Source organism: Trematomus bernacchii, unplaced genomic scaffold, assembly GCF_902827165.1.
Source record: "Trematomus bernacchii unplaced genomic scaffold, fTreBer1.1, whole genome shotgun sequence".
Classification (NCBI taxonomy): domain Eukaryota; kingdom Metazoa; phylum Chordata; class Actinopteri; order Perciformes; family Nototheniidae; genus Trematomus; species Trematomus bernacchii.
The window spans coordinates 9,057,172-9,073,617 of NW_022987582.1; the positions used below are offsets into that span (position 1 = coordinate 9,057,172).

General features: G+C 39.8%; 1 protein-coding gene across 1 annotated transcript in view; it reads left to right on the forward strand.

The window, feature by feature from the left end:
• The first annotated feature begins 1,664 nt into the window (after positions 1 to 1,664).
• The window catches only part of LOC117480719 (aromatic-L-amino-acid decarboxylase-like), a 35,847-nt gene continuing 21,065 nt past the window's right edge, over positions 1,665 to 16,446 (forward strand). The window contains exons 1-8 of the mRNA XM_034128152.1: positions 1,665 to 1,845; positions 9,004 to 9,141; positions 11,671 to 11,805; positions 12,304 to 12,447; positions 13,020 to 13,086; positions 13,381 to 13,475; positions 14,903 to 14,970; positions 16,035 to 16,111. Of these exons, the coding sequence (XP_033984043.1) occupies positions 9,007 to 9,141; positions 11,671 to 11,805; positions 12,304 to 12,447; positions 13,020 to 13,086; positions 13,381 to 13,475; positions 14,903 to 14,970; positions 16,035 to 16,111 (721 nt within the window). The 5' untranslated portion in view covers positions 1,665 to 1,845; positions 9,004 to 9,006. The remainder of the gene's footprint in view (positions 1,846 to 9,003; positions 9,142 to 11,670; positions 11,806 to 12,303; positions 12,448 to 13,019; positions 13,087 to 13,380; positions 13,476 to 14,902; positions 14,971 to 16,034; positions 16,112 to 16,446) is intronic.

Consider the following 16,446-nt stretch of genomic DNA (forward strand, 5'->3'; position numbering starts at 1 on the left):
ACACAGCTGAGCCTTTGGATACCTGGGTGAACAATATGACCGACTGAGCTCAGTCTAAGCTATTTCATTTAGATCCCTGTGGAGCCTGAGCTTGAGTGTGTGAATGCAATAGCTACACCCACTAAGAATAACATTCAAATGCAAACTATTGCATTAATGAAAAACATTTAAAAATCAAACCTAATTGAACATTAACACAAAAAATATATATATACTGTATGCTCTATTTTTCATACGGGACATTCACAAAGAGTTTGTCTCCAATAAAATGTTAATTCATTGCAACTGAAGCTGGGTTAGGTTTCATTATTGTATTAACGTTTATTACAGCAATTACCTTGTTAAGAGTGCCCTCCAGGTCTTTAGCGTTACTCCCATGATTTTGAAAAAGAAATGTCAAAAGCAGCCCCTGAGGCTGATATATCCTGCCTTTTGGTACCTTTTTACCAAAGTTTTAAATTGGACCCTTTCTGCCTGGTAAACTTTTGTAGCTTTAAAACGTCATGCTTCATTCTTGAAGTGTAGTCTCCAAGCTGACTCCAAGCTGACATGCTTAGGTTGATTTTTACTTGAGTTATTTTCCTCGATGCACTAAGTTCTTCCAGAGCCTCAGTAGAAATGGTTTTCAGAGGCTGGGTATGATCCTCTCGTGACTAGTACATTTACTTTGACATGTATAATTGGTGGAGTGCCTCTTGGAAGTTAGCAGAACATTGTGGTCATGGTAACATTGACAGGTTTTTGTGGCGCCTTAAGAACGTTAATACTTCCTGTATTAGCCTGTGAAAATAAAGCATAAAAGACAAGGTTGGAAACTATGGGGTATGTAAAGAAAAGAGTGAAATAGTGAACGCTATATTGGATAACATACATTTAAATAGAGTGTTTTGTAAAATAGAATGTATGATTGTTTAGATATGATGTCGAAACTGGTTGAAGTTGTTTTGGCCAACAATCTGGATTTTGAAGGGTGATGCATTTAGAGGACCCTCCACCTCCTTACAGTATGTGATTTTGACTAAAAAGTCAAATCCAGCATGTTTTGATAAAATATAAAAAAATATAGTCACATCCCTGCGTGCAAATACAACTACTCACACACGCACAGACACAATGAAAATTACACTATTGGTTATTTACTGTCGGCCGCTGTAAGCAAAAAAAACACTGGATTACAGCACAATCATCCATTCATTTGCAAAATGAATGACTCATGGATTTTACTGTGAGAACTTGAGTTCTCCTTTAAATTTGGAGCTTGCAGGTACCAACACATCCATGTTTGTTGGTACAGTGCTTGATCCTCTACTTTTCATCGCACTTACCTTTAATTCAGGCCTGTCAAATAAGAGCTGACTTTGTGATAACGTGTGCAGCAGATACTCAACCACATTGCACTTTATCTTATTGATTACATCAATTAACTTCAACCCTAGTCAACCTCTCCCTTATTACATTATGTTATGCATACACAACAACACCTTAATCTGTGCTAAATCATTACACAAAGACAGTGAGCGAGGAACAAGCCCTGCATCATTCCCTGCCTGCTCCTACAGGCTGCTTGCTGTGTGTCTTCAGTGCAATGGGATTGGTGAAAACTAGAGTTTCCCCACATTGCTCCTCCCATGTTTCCTCCCTCCCTCACTATCTCAGTTGTGTTGGGGTACAACAGCTCCTGCTCCTGTGGGAAAATCACTCCTTCAATCGCCCACGCTCACAACTGACTCTCTATCTTCCTCTCCCTCCCTCTGCTGATCCCTTGTTTCCTGCTGTGTTTCTTCATCCTTCCTTCAGAGCCACCTCACTAGGATCCAACCAGGATCCACAAACCAGCTCTTCAAGGTAAGAAACAAACAAAGCTACTTTCCTTCACATGCATACATATTTATTTAGCACACACAACACTCTAGAATATTTCAAACACAGTTAAGACTGCTTTACTTTCACTGGGTTTATCTCCTGTGATTATGCTATATGGGTGTGTGGACATGTTTCAACACACACTCCTTTACTCATGAGGACCAGTCCCCACAAGCAGAGGCTACATGTTCAAATGTTCTTGCAGGGGTGATGTGGGTGTTAATTCTTGCTATGCATATGTAAAGGAAATACTTTAGATAACTTTGTTTGCGGTATTGTGTAATTTGTTTACCTTGTGCACAAATGAACTGTAATAGGGGTGTGGTTGTGTATAGGGCTGGATAACAGAGAACTGCATCTATTGAATACAAAACAGTTTTCGGTGTAATATCACAATATATTATGTCCAATTATATGAAACATATTGCTGCTTTGCTCTTATTTTACTTTTTTAGATGAAAATTATTCTTACAAGAAATAAACTCAGAGATAAAATACAGAGTATAGAGATAAAGGCAAATTACAGGAATTTACTTAAAACAATTCTAAAAACAAGTTGCCCATCTCTTCTTAGCTCACTTGCTTCAACTGTGAGTGTCTCCACATTTCAGTATTTGTGATGTAATGTTTTATGGAAGGAAAAAAATATATTTGTCAAATCATATTGAGAAGAAATACTGTTCATATAATAGAGACACAAACCTGAATTACCCCTTCTTTAGCTGTAGTAAAGCACACATCAACCAACAAATTACAATCCCTTTGAGTTGTTGTTTGAAATACTTGGTAGCCTAAACTATTATTATGAAAAGTCACTGGGATTTAAGCAACCTGGACCCAACAGCAGCTGGCCAGTGAAGTCAGAGATCAATGAGCTCATGTTCCCGTGCGCTTTTAGACATGTTTCTCTTTCTTCATGGTGCAAATGATTAAAAAATGGTTAAATAGATTTCAAAAACAGCATATTGATATTTTTTCCTTGGGCACACAGCAACCTTAAACGCCAAACTCATTATACTGAAGCACATATTTAAATCTTCGGGTTACAGAGAAAAAGCTTAAATATTAGAGAGCAGAAAAGCAATCGTAAATCAGCTCTGATTTCTTTCGTTTGTCTTATCTTTCTTATCTTTCTACCCCCTCAAGTCCATGTGTATCACAAGCCTGGGAAAAAGCCATTAATCGCTATAAAAATAAAACACAAAAATATATACATTTCATATATAAAACACCAACAAAGACACACACAAAAGTATTGAGCCGACTAAATCTGCGTCTGAGGATGGTCTGAGACATGTTTGTTGACATTTCTTCAGGTTTTAATCACAACTTGTCTGGCAGCGTTTACCTGGGTGTTTTCACCTGGAGTTGCCGTGGTGACTGTAAATGCCGTGATGTAAAAGATCAACAAATATCCTGTTGCTGCTGGCTTGTTACACTCTACTGAAAACAGAGGTGTCAAATATTTATTTGGGGTTTAAACAGCTTAAAAGATGATTAAAGTAAGAAATAAAGAGGGGAAAAGAAAGAGGGGGGAGAATTGTGTTGCAGCATACCAAATGTTTGTCAGTCTGATAATGACAGGGCTGAGACAGTACCATCTAATAACTGAAGACTGACACAAGGTTGTAACTAGTAGGTTGCATCCATTTATGACCTCCCATTGCCATACAGACAACCAGTTAAAGCACAGGATGGTATTATCCATTGCTGTGCCATTGATTGTTATTTTAATGACTATAAAAGAAATGTATGCTATACAAATGAAGAAATTACATAGCATGCCATTGCTAAGCTTAGTTGTTGTTTTAACTATAAATTATCACCATACACAGTGAAAACTGCACAGCACATCACCAGTACGGAGCTGCCATTCAAAAGTTCAGGTGTCTTATTTTGAAACAACATCCATAACTTTCATCTGGCTGCAACTTAGAAATTATTTATCTAATATATCATATTCCAATCACTTGTTTATAGACTCTTATTGCGCTATTTCACTATTTTACTATTTTTCTTTTTGTATTTACTTGCATACATTTTTTTCTGTTTTTTCTGTTTTATTGTGTTGCACTGTTGGAAGAGCCTGTGACCTAACATTTTCATCGTCATAACTACACTGTAGCTATGTACGTATGACTAATAAAAGCCTTGAACCTTGAACCTTGATACCAATGATACTAGCAAAATGTAAAAAGTATAGAATTGACAGCATGAAAGGAAAAGGGAATAAACCAGATCATTTACAAATAATTTTTTTAGAGTTTGCACACATTCAGATCACAAGCAGCTGCTGTTCAAAGTTTGTGTGTGAACTGTTAATGCATCAATAATGCATTTTACTGAAATACTGGAGTTGTGTGATTCTGGTCTTGTGTGACTTTCCTCCTCCAAAGCACATATGGTGGTTTTAAGTGCTTTTCTCCTCCAAAGCACATATGGTGGATCTGGCGTGAAACACTGTTTTCTGCAATTCAGCAAAAACTTGAAGCTCAAACAGAGCATGCTATGTTTATTAACAAGATCCAAATCTGAGTGAAAAATAGTTTATCTGAGGTTAGGATTTTTCCATTGCCGGATGTTTGACATCAAGTTCCTTTGTTCTGAGTGTTTGTACTCAAGGTCTTTTTGTTTCATCATAGCCATAAAGTAGAATCTAAAACAAAACAAACCTAATGATCAGCAGATTTTCCTATTGGTTTGTGCAATATTGAAATGTGGTAGTCATATGTCATATTGTGTTGGAGTTTATACAAACATCACAACCAAAACGTCAAGGCTAAATATCATGTAAGGCTTTCATGAGCAGAACATTTTCTAGTTGGCTGTTGAATTAAAGCATTGGCCTTTGAGTCTGTGCTCACTTCTTGCCCTTGAAAAACGCTTCCCTTAACTTTGGAAAGCACTGACACCCTCTATAATATCTCTTATATCAAACCCCAAATCCACAGTTCACTTTCTTCAAAGAATCTGAAGCTGAAAGAGGCCTATATTCTCCTCTACAGATCATACAAAAACTTCCCATTTCATTCCATTGCTTTGTATGTATAGCTCAAAGATAATCTTATGGGATTAAAGTATCTCATAAGATTATCATTGCCTGGAATAAAGGTATACATTTAAACTGAACAAGACAAAAAAAGAAAATCTTCAGACAGCCAATCATTATCCACAATTTTCCTCATGATTCTGTTTCCAGTTATATTTGTGTATGTTTTCGATAAACCAGAGGCCTGTACTACGAAGCTGGATTTTCGCTTAGCCGGCTGACTTCAGGGAAAACTCGGGCTTTCCGGTCCTACAACGCTGGTTCTCTTTTTAGCGGGCTAGATCTCCATGGTAACTTATGCTGAGCGGCTAACCTCCTCGGGAGGAGGTTAGGTTGCAGGCTAAGAGATCAACTCAGTGAAAGCACCGCCTGCTGACCAATCAGAGCTCCGTGTGCGGAGTTTAAAGCTATCAAGTCATATTACAGGATAGAGGAAATACAGAAAAACTGCCGTTGCAGGAAAGACGGCCGGCAAAAATCAACTGACTGTGTGAACGTGAAAATTAATAGAATATCCCCTCCCATCTTCAGAGCAATCTGACTATTATAACATTAGCGTTAAGAAAGCTTACTTAAATATCTGCCACGACATAAGTAACCGGATCAGAGTAACATTAGTACAGTCCGCGGCACTGTGAGTGCAGACGTCGATGTGTCCCATTATCATTCATATCATATCACATCATAATGTATCATATATTTCCTTATTTGAGTCAGCTTCTTGAGCCGTATCTGGCCGTGCAACACTCACAGTGTCACATACTGTATGCAGAAGTATTATTTTAAGCAACACATTAAGTTGACGAAACACTCGAGTCAAATGTAATTAAAGTCAGATCGTGTCTTGGACGGGGCAGTGATTTCATAAACCTGTTAATGTATGCATTCAAACGCTTTTTCTTTTACCAGCTGTAATCACCTTGCAGGTGCAGCTATGTGGCTTTTACCCTGGATAAAGTGTTTAAGTCATGGATGTTTAAAGTTTAACTTCTTCATATTTGACTAATATTAAAGTTCACTTTTCATTCAGGAAGTATGACGCTGTGCTGTCAGTACGCTTGTCCATGTTTGTGATTGGTCGAATGCTCCAAATACCACCCCTTTCATGTGAACGCGCACCTAACTAGATAGGACACGGCTGGCTTGAGCGATCCACTTGATATCCAGCGTCGTAGTACAGTTTAGCCAGAGCGCGTATGTTTTGGATTGGGCCAACCGGCTAACTCAAACATATCCAGGTTAGGAAAATCCGGCTTCGTAGTACAGGCCTCAGGCAGACGTTTTGTTTGTTATTATAGCAGCTATCGGATGGAATTAATACATGGGCTGTACAGGTTGTCATGTCTGACTATCACAAGTAGAATCATAATGAAAAATACGCCGGTAAAATGTGCCTGTAGAAAACGGCTTAGCAAGTAGTCAGTTTAGCTTCGGTTGCTATGCTAACATCACCCATGTTATACCAGAGAAACTTTCATAACAGCGTTGTGATGAAAATAGCGTCAATTCAGACTGACACACATTCACTTAAGGGGAACTGGGGATATGTATCAGCTGCTTGTGTGACAGTCAGACAGTGAATACTTTAGAGCCGTGTGAGCTAACCCGGAGCTAACGGGAGAATAAACTCCCGTGGAAGTGCAGCCAGCACTGCAGCGGTCGGTAAATGCCGCTGAAACACATTAATAAACAATGAACCACGGCACTCTGGAGAAAAGTATAAGGTTGGAGAAGTCGTTATTTAATTTAATCTGGCTTCGTATGATTAAAAGCAACACGATCATCGACCCGACGCAGTCCCCGGCCCGTTGTTGTTGTGGGAGAAAATCAGCGACGTAAACTGTGACGTCATGACGCAGCAGCGGCAGCTCTGGGCGGTGTGAACAGAGCGGGAGCTGAAAAGGGAAACCGGAGCTGAACCAGAAAAGCTCTCGCTAGGAGCTAGAAAGGGAAAAGCGCTGGTGTGAAAGCCGCATGATAGTGTTACGTTATTATGAGAGTGCTCTCATACTTGTTTGATTCTGAAATTGTATATATATATATATATATATATATGTATATATATAAACATATATATACCTATATATATATATGTGTGTGTGTGTGTGTGTGTGTGTGTGTGTGTGTGTGTGTGTGTGTGTGTGTGTGTATATATGTCCGCATCTGTAGCCTGTTATTGTCTCATTATACCGCACTGTCAATTAATTAAAAGTAAATGTATAAGTCGTCATGAACACATCTGTCCATCAGACAGAGGGCTGCTGTGCCTCCTGTCATCATTAACGGACGTCTCTTTAAAATGACCGCTCAGAGGAGAGGAGTTCTCATTTCTCTAACCGCCTGCTGCCTCCCCTCCGCTCTCCTCGGTTCCCCACCTCGGCTCCTCCGCTCTCATCTCCTGTGGGCGGGACTAAGGCCCAATCCCAAACCACGCCCTACACCCTACCCCTACACACTACCCCTCCGTTTGCGCGTTCGCGCGGAGGGTCCGCCACATTAAGTGCTGTTCCAAACCAACGAGTGTGGAGAGTAGGGGTGGGCGGATCGATCCCAAAATATCGATACTTCCGATATTACGTTACGTTTCAAAATATCGATACTCGAGCCAATAGGATCGATACTTTTATACTTTTTTCCCCCTCTCCTCTACTCGTCAATTTCATCAAAAACTATGTGCAGACGAACACAAGTAGGCCTATATACGCTCTTTTCTTCTCTCTCCACTGCTGTCCTCCTCTCCTCGAGGCTCGCGCACGCGTCCACCGCTTCATGCGCGCTGTCGGAGCGAATTCGCGTCTGTCCACGTCTCTGCATTGACTTTACATGTAATCGCGCCGCCCCCAAACAGCGCATCGCGTCCGGTGTGAACGCAGCATGACAGCAGCCAGCAGGGCAGGACAGCAGCAGCCAGCGACTCGCGAGTGTGACACACGCGCATGATGGCTGAGAGAAAGAGGAGCGTTGTGTGGAGCTATTTCACAACTGTCAATGAAAACTTAGCGAACTTTGATGTGTGCAAGAAGGCAGTTCGCTACTGTGGCCACTTTGTATTGTTATTTTTCATGTTTGCACTTTAAATTTGCAAAAGTAAAACGTTTATTTGTCTATAAAAACTGTCCTATCTTTAATCATGAAAATGAATTCAGATTTAGTCTATTTATGATGCATTCAGCTCAAAAATCATGTCATGCAGCTCTCCCCTACATGAAAGTACATAAGAAGCTTTTCATTTTAAAAAGTATCGGTATCGGTATCGGCGATACTGGCCCTGAAATACTTGGTATCGGATCGAATCCAGATTTTGTGGTATCGCCCACCCCTAGTGGAGAGGTGTGGAGGGGGAGTGGGCTATCAAGCCCTCAAACAGCGAGTCTGCATCGGTGCTGACTTGAGACTGGTCTCTACCTGACCGGAGTCACACTGGGTGTTTCTCAATCGCGAGTAACGAAACACTCGAGTCAAATTCTCCTAATTAAAGTCAGATCCACTCGTGTCTTGGACGGGGCAGTGATTTCATAAACCTGTTAATGTACGCATTCAAACGCTTTTTCTTTTACCAGCTGTATTCACCTTGCAGGTGCAGCTATGTGGCTTTTATCCTGGATAAAGTGTTTAAGTCATGGATGTTTAAAGTTTAAGTTCTTCATATTTTACTAATATTAAAGTTCACTTTTCATTCAGGAAGTATGACGCTGCGCTGTCAGTACGCTTGTCCATGTTTGAGATTGGTCGAATGCTCCAAATACCACCCCTTTCATGTGAACGCGCACCTAACTAGATAGGACACGGCTGGCTTGAGCGATCCACTTGATAACCAGCGTTGTAGTACAGCTTAGCGAGAGCGCGTATGTTTTGGATTGGGCCAACCGGCTAACTCAAACATATCCAGGTTAGGAAAATCCGGCTTCGTAGTACAGGCCTCTGGTGGTCATACTTAGTCCATCAATACTGCTCATGTTTTTTTATTCTATTATTGCTCGTCATTGCTCAAACCTCTCCTCATGTAATCACTTTGAGTGCTCAAATGCTTTTAGTGAGAACAACACTTTTTCCCCCCCTTTTTTTTAAAAACCCACATTCCTTGTTCACAGGAAATGGCTTCCAAACAGCCAATTGGCTACAAATGTTGCATAGCAGGAGTGCTGCTTCTCCTCTTGGCCAGCGTTGCCGCCCTAGTTGCTGTTGCTGTCATCCAGGACACCTGGAGGTTCAATGACTACAGCTATGAGGTAAACATGAACACACACAATGGATGGTCCCATCAATCTGTGCACTATTTGGCTGCAGATCTTCCTCAATTCAACAAAGAACAAAACAGTTCTCAATACAGAGAGAGGGACAAGAACTGGTTTACAAACCCTTCAGATCACCAACACTCTCATTATGTGAATGTGATGCCAGATGGTTTCCAGATGTTAGGGTAATTTCCATTGAAAGGGGTCATCAGTCAGTGACACTGACAATGTGTTTTTTCAGGGGTGGACAGGGTAACAACAGCCTCTTTATAGTTTAATTGAATGCTTATAGTCTCAGCTCTCTCTCTCTATATATATATATATACACATACAAACCTCTTCATTAGGTGTATTTAACTAATCAAGGTAGAGGGTAAATCAGGTCAAAAGGAAATGAAACATGTGGACCAGTAACAACTAGAAAATGCATTTCCTGCAGAAAATGCGTGCGAATGCTGTAAACTGTGAACATTTGTGGCTGAATTTAGCTGAAAATGCAGAAAAAGCTGAATATGTTATTTGCTGAATGGTAGCTGCTTTTAGCTACAAAAATGCAGAAAAAGCTTAATATTTAAAAGAAAAGGTTTAAAAAAACATGTATAGCCTTGATGTCCTGAAATAGCTGAATAATGTAATAGTTGAATGGTTTCTGCAGCTGAAAATAGGCTGAAGGAGTTAAATATCAGATGTAAGTAGTAGTGAATGAATTTGTATTAAAATGAGAAAAGAAAGTAAAAAGGCTTGGGAAAGCAGCAGAATATTTGAACTACAAACTTTTGAACTAACTTGATGGTGAATTATCTGTCGCCATGGCAACGGCATTTGATGACACCCCATAATACGCTTAGATGTGTTGATGGCTGCATCGTTACCAAACCTGTGAAGTTTTGGGCCATTTCGAGCATTTTCACCGAAGTTATGAGAAAACCGTGTTTCATGGTGAGCATTGTGTTGCCATGGCAACGGCATTTGAAGAAATCTCAAAACTGTCCCGTAGATGTCTTCACGGCTGGACTGTTAGCACACATGTGAAGTTTGAGCACTTTTTGAACATTTTCATAGGAGTTATACATTACATTAGGACAGGGGTAGCCAACACGGTGCCCGCGGGCACTTGGTCGCCCGCAGGGGCAACGTGAGTCGCCCGCGGGGCATGTTCTAAAAATAGCTCGCCAAGCAAATCCAAAATGTATAAAATACACAAAACAAAAAAGGAAATGTAATTAAAAGAATCTACCCTATGCATAAATGAAACCTAAATCATAGCGAACTCTATCTACTTACTACAACTCTATATCTATCTAACACCCCTCCTCCCCCCACCCCCACAATGAATATCGACCAATCACGTTCTTGCTTGATTTGCGGGACCAGCGTTGCAGTCTGGAAGAAAAGCAATGTGGCACCTCCCCGCTGATTTTCCTTCTGGCAGAATCTACACAACACATCAGCCCCATTGAACAGCCTATCATGCCAGCCTATACAGCACATGGGGGGCAGAGCTTTACTCTGCGTGTTGCAACTTGCATATATATTTATTGCACTTGACGCACAAACGCATGGCGTAATTTCCACCTGGGACAGGGGGGAAATGTCCCCCGCTCTTTTCGAAATCCCGTTTGTGTCCCCCCACTTTAAAAATATGTTTATTATTATTTTTTAACGCAAGCCGTCGATCGCCACGGAGGAGCTCACAGCCTCTGTGAGCGAGCGAGACAGAGAGCGAGACACAGAGAGAGAGAGAGAGAGAGAGAGAGAGAGCGAGCGAGCGAGCTAGGGAGAGAGAGAGCGAGCGAGCTAGGGAGAGAGAGAGAGAGCTAGGGAGGGAGTGAGGGAGGGAGGGAGAGAGAGAGAGAGAGCTAGGGAGAGCATACCTTTATCTATTTAATATAGATAAAGTAAGAAATCATTCCAATGTGTACTATAGGACAGTAAAAAAAACAAAAAACTGTTTGAAAAGTAAAATAAGCATACATAAAAAGAAAGAATGCTAACTAGGTAAGATAAGAATAAACCAGTTGAAATGATTTGTTATTGGTTGTGATCATATTCTAAAGATGTTTGGATTATTGAAAAGTATACAGCTCTCTTTCATCTGAGTGTTGAGAGCTGTATCCATCAATTCATGTTGTGCTCAAAGTGCTCCAGATTGATGCTTTTCACTTCAACATTTAAAAATAATCTTCACGGGGGTGCATGCCCCCCGACCCCCCTAGAGGAGGTGAGGACCCCCCTAGAGGAGGTGAGGACCCCCCTAGAGGATGTGAGGTCCCTTGTTTACACCCTTCATTCCATTTAAAAGCAGAGATAGGTACACAATGCCTAGGATAGATGACTTTTCTGTAAGCATGAAAATTAACTATTTTCCAAATATATATATTTTTAGAGATCTTGCAGAAAAAACAGGTGCTCTGGATTCCTTGAAGACTCCATGTATTTCATGTTTGCTTCTGTGAATGCAGGTACCATTCAAGTTTGTATAAAATGTAAAGATGCTTATCAATTTCCTTCTTATTCTCACAGGGCACAGCCAGTGAGGCCACCCTGGTGTCCATGCTCGCCGCCCGCTGTAAAGCAGTCCGCCGCATTCAGGCCTCCAACCCTGAGAAATCAGAGGCTGATATCCTCTCTAAACTGGTGGCTTACACTTCAGAGCAGGTAAGCACAAACAAATATTTACAATCTCACATACTTCCTGTTTAATGCACAGGCCAAGCGTACTTATACTACTTATACAGATTTCATATTTATTATATCTACAAGTGCAACAATCTTGACTTCTGTAGGGTCTTACTTAACATATTGTTCTTGTAAACTTCCATTATTAAAGGTCAGGAACAGTAAAAGAGATTTTCAGTGATTTAGCGAGACAGAGGGTCAAGGCAGTAGCTAACTCTGATCAGGTTTAATACCAGGCTGACTGTGATTGGGTTAGGGAGTCGCCTGAGGGCCACACAGACCTTTACAGGGACAGCAGTTTGTGTTTCTACTGAAGAACACCATCCTTATATCCAGGTGTACATGTCTAATCTATGTGTGTATTTATTTCTGCATACGTGTTGTGAAGTTAAGATGGGTTTATCTTCTAAAAGCTGAAGGAGATTCATCTGGCGTACAGTGCATTTCTACAACATGTTTCAATTACTTCCTCCTTAGGCTCATTCTTCAGTGGAGCGTGCTTCTCTGATTGCTGGAGTGATGATGAAGAAGGTTCCTGCAGACAACAACTATGGTGTAGAAGGAGCCATGCTTAAGAGGATGCTGGAGCAGGACAAAGCAGATGGACTCATCCCTTTCCATGTAAGAAAATAAAACACTATTTATTCATCCCATTTGCACAGAACACATGGACATAAAATACATTTCAACATTAGATATGGGTGATTTTACCATTGAGATACACACATCTGTCAGTACATTGCTTTGCAAAACATGTAACACTAACAAACACACACAACTGAGGGAAAAGCTGCAATGATACAAAGTGTGTGATGATGCTATGCACACCCTGAGGCTTCTGCTGTTTGTGGTGAACTTAATGTATGTCTATCAGGTTAAGGACAATAATCCCTGTCTCAGCTGGTCTCACCGATCACTATCAGTGAACAACAGTAGGCTGAAATGGTCCAGGAGCACTAAACCATCAAAGATATCCAGATTTAAATGAGGATATAAAAGGAATTAGATAAAAGTGATATTGCACAGTACCTGAAATAAGTGTGAATTTGTAATCTTTACATTTATATTATAGAGAGTGCCATTATTGTGACAGTAAAAATGAAAAAATGTTGTACCAATTTTTGAAATTGCTACAGGTAACAAAGCACTTCGGGACGTGAATGATTTGTACTGTATGTCTGTGTCTTTTTCAGTTCTGTGCGACCCTTGGCACCACGCCATCATGTGCTTTTGATCACACCACCGAGCTGGGGCCAATATGTGAGTCAAGCTCACACACACAATTTTCTTTTGTTTTACAACAGGAAATGGATTGTAAGCTTTTGTGTGTGTGATTGAGAAACAGACAGACACAAAATGATTTAGTCTGTCAGTTTACCAAACATTCAGTATCTTCCTTCAAAATTCAGTACAAATGATATGCAACTCGTTTCCAAATATATATCTTGGAAATTCATGAATCATATTTTTTATATCTCAGGTTATTAAATCTTGATTGTCAAAAGTTGTTATTTTTAAAACCTTAATAGCCTCTCTGTTTTGTGTCTGTTCCAGGTAATGAAGAACAGATGTGGATGCACATTGATGCAGCATATGCAGGGAGTGCATTCATCTGTCCTGAATTTAGGCCTCTGTTGAATGGCATTGAGGTGAATGGCATATAAAATATCAAAGCGTTCCTGTTCAATTAGTAATGATGTTTAGTTACTCAGTTTTGACATGGTTTGAATCTCGATCATCCCAATATGTGCAGAACAGACTTGATATCGTGTGGTCAAAATTTGAAGTGTGCATCCACCTAAATACAAGCTGAAGGAGAAAACAGCCTATTTCTGTTCAATTAGTTGTAAAATATCTCTCATTCGATCTATAAAAGGCAACAATAACTGCATGCTGATTATATCCAGCTGCTTTATTTTTGTTTCAAAATATCATGACGTTAATGTCAAGGAGGAAGCATGCACGAGTGAGTAATAGGCCGAACAATCGGCATTGGTGCAGGAGCATCAATCTGCCTTTTGAAGCTGCCGAGGAAGCTGTTGCTCGCCGTGCAGAGACGCAGAGATAAGGACAGAGTAATTTCCTGAGGCAGCGTTAGACCTTTATATATCACTGTTTATTAGCCACACAAGTTCAAACAATGTTGGTGGGAAGACTCAGAAATCGACTTGACTGTAAAGACCAACTGTGGTTGCATCTAAAATTATCTATTGGAACACATTTCCCTCTTATACTTGCAATTTTACATTTTATTGGAATTAGTATTTAGGGTCCTTCTATGAGGAAGTGGTGAAGGGATTACTTATTAGAAAAGCCTACTAATTGTATCCGCATGCTGTTATATAAAGTATATTGTAGTTATAATGTAAACATTTGGAGCCAAAAAAGGTGAATTTGAATGATCCAATGAGAAGATGGTGTGTGTTTTAGGATGAGAGTGCAGCCCTGCTGGAGGGCTGGTTGCTAGGATATGACTGATGGGCGAGCAGGAAACCAGCCCCCTTTGAATCAGTCAGCATGGCAACAGTCAGCCAGGAGTCTGCCTCACATTGTCTCTCCACGCTGAGTTATTGCATTTGTGGAGGTGGAGAAAAGGATATTACAAAAGATAGCCAACATAGAGATGAGAACAGATTGGGAAAGGTTTGTTTCTCTTTGAAGAAACGCTGCCAGGAAAGGGTTACTTTCCCTGCGCTCTGCAAGCTGTCGGCTGAGTGTTCCTCCTTTGCATTTCAAATATACTGAGGATGCTTTAGTCCAGATAACGCTGTTGGTGAAAGGGTGTCACTGACTGCGTCAGTAATGGTAAATTAAGATGTAGTAAGATGTGTGTTTTGGTCAACACACATTTTTCAAGTTTAACTAAAGATACAGAAATAATATTAATACTTTTATAACCATTAATTTCATGTATTTTGTTTTACTTCCTAAAAATATTAAGCAGTATATGCACACAATGAAATACACTGATATTTAATGAAATCATAAATGTTTTATTTAGATTTTCGTTATTTCATACATACATGTTAAATCAAACTTGATTCCTTTCTATTGTTTATTCTCTTTTCTTCTAAAGTTTGCAGACTCATTCAACTTCAACCCACACAAGTGGCTTTTGGTCAACTTTGACTGCTCTGCAATGTGGTAAGTTATACATTTCATTATAGCGTGTGACACTAAACCCCGAGATTTATCATCCCTCTTTTTAGCATTTAGCATGGTGTGTTTGTGAGTGTCCAACAAGGACAGAACTTAAATGTGTTATAAAAGGCCACAGGGCTCATATTACCTTTGTCACATTTAAAGAAAACATACAGATATGAGGGTGTCTGATACAAAATTATAGCCAATGACGTCAACAAAAAGGAGGTTGTTCAAGTCACACTATTATATACTGATGTACTGTAATGAACTACAGTGTGAAGAATAAGACATTTAAAAAGGGCATATGAGTAAGCATTTTTGACATAATAATGTCAGTATATATGTCATATCAGTATACTTATTATTATTATTATTATAATAAACTCAATTGAGGATCAGTGTGTTATTTGGTTTGATGAAAATATTACAAAGATGTGGAAGATCCTGTAGACTTCTGGCCCAGCTGCAGGTTCATGGGCCATGACAATAACACCTTCTGTATTTTGTCAGATTATTTACCAATTTAGCTCAGAGTGACTCATTGCCCCATAAAGTAACAAAGAGTAATCCATTTAAAACCGGTTTCCATCTACACCTCAATCATTTGTAGAGTAAAAATAAAACTACGCCTCCCATCTGCCCTTCTGTCAGCAGCAAACAAAACGAGACATGCTCTGAACAAGATGCAAACAGAGGTGAATCAAATCTGACAGAAGGGGGCGGGAAGAGGGGATAAACCCTTTTTCCATCAGCTCTGGCTCAGCCTGTCACTGCTCACAGGATAACTGTTGACTTATATTTATTTATTTAATGCAGTATATTTAGACACTAAGAATACCCTATACTGTGTAAATCAGTACACCATACTAATAATGTAGTGTATTACTATCAGGTTATTTAAGACACATGTCATATGTAAAATACAACAACACTAGGGGAACACTAAACTATTACTAAACATAATATATGATGGTGCCAAATCTATAAGATTCCTTTGCCCTTATTAAATGGTCAGTTAATATTTGATGTAAACATTATCTCTGCTTGTCAAAACCTATCAACAGGGTAAAGAAGAGAGAGTCAATTATTGGAGCCTTCAAGGTGGAACCTCTTTACCTGAAACACGAAAACCAGGAGTCAGGTTAGATCATTCACTTATAGTATTTGAATCAATGATCACAGATCAGGTTGAATTGACTTTGGCCTTTACAGCAGAACATGACAACAATGAACACCTTTTACCTTGTTTACTGTTTAGTTGTGAATAGGGCAGTTAGTTTGAGCCATATTTCCGATTAAACATTAGCTGCTGAAGCATGCACCAACCTCTTAAAACGCAGTGTTGTGAAGCCTATCCAGCTTAAATAGGCATGAAGGTGAATGTCTGACAACCAGACAGTTGTACAAGAGTGTTCTTGTAAACCTATGTTTGTGAGCACATTTTCACAACTCGATGCTAGCTGAAGTTACGTTTTT